The sequence below is a fragment of the Morone saxatilis genome, unplaced genomic scaffold (genome assembly GCF_004916995.1).
Source record: "Morone saxatilis isolate NCDOM2014 unplaced genomic scaffold, NCSU_SB_2.0 Contig8, whole genome shotgun sequence".
NCBI classification, from domain to species: Eukaryota; Metazoa; Chordata; class Actinopteri; family Moronidae; genus Morone; species Morone saxatilis.
Genome location: NW_023340257.1, coordinates 22,290,122 through 22,290,704, shown reverse-complemented (window position 1 = coordinate 22,290,704; position 583 = coordinate 22,290,122). Strand labels below are relative to the sequence as shown.

Here is a 583-nt window from a genome sequence, read left to right as displayed (position 1 = left end):
ATAATATGGCTGAACAGATATACATGTATACACATAGATATTATACGTTAATATTGATCAAATGTAAGCATGTGTCATATATTGTGGGCTGTATACACTCAGTATTCCCACCAGATGCCAAGATACCGAGTGTTTATCCCGAGTTAACGAATGGAAACTCGTTATTCCCGCACACTTCCCGACTGATACTGTCCTGTTTGTGTTTCCAGGAGATGCTGGAGGCTCTGAAGGCGCTCTCCGTGTTCTTCACTGAGAACAGTTTGCGCACCAGGAGAAATCTTCGTGGTGACATTGAGAAACGAAGCCTGAACATTAACGAGGAGTTTGCACGGATATTCAAGGGAGTAAAAGAGGTAACGTGGAGTTTTGCGAATACCGTTTATAACTCTTAAAGTGTTACTCTGTAGAAATAGCCAAACCTTCCTTGCAGTGAGTCTTTTTGAACTGAGGTGTGTTTGGAACATGTTTTGTTACTAGATTAATAGAGACGTTTTCAGTCCCCACAGACACAGCTGTGATAGTGATGTATAACAGCAGTCCTGATGTAGCAGGTGCATTCAAGGGATGACGTGAAGTTTTAGGT

The 583-nt window shown here is 41.9% G+C and overlaps 1 protein-coding gene across 1 annotated transcript in view; it reads left to right on the top strand.

The window, feature by feature from the left end:
• cog6 (component of oligomeric golgi complex 6) overlaps nt 1-583 on the top strand; it is a 20,744-nt gene that overhangs the window by 608 nt on the left and 19,553 nt on the right. Inside the window, exon 2 of the mRNA XM_035680016.1 lies at nt 210-353. Coding sequence (XP_035535909.1) covers nt 210-353 — 144 coding nt within the window. The remainder of the gene's footprint in view (nt 1-209; nt 354-583) is intronic.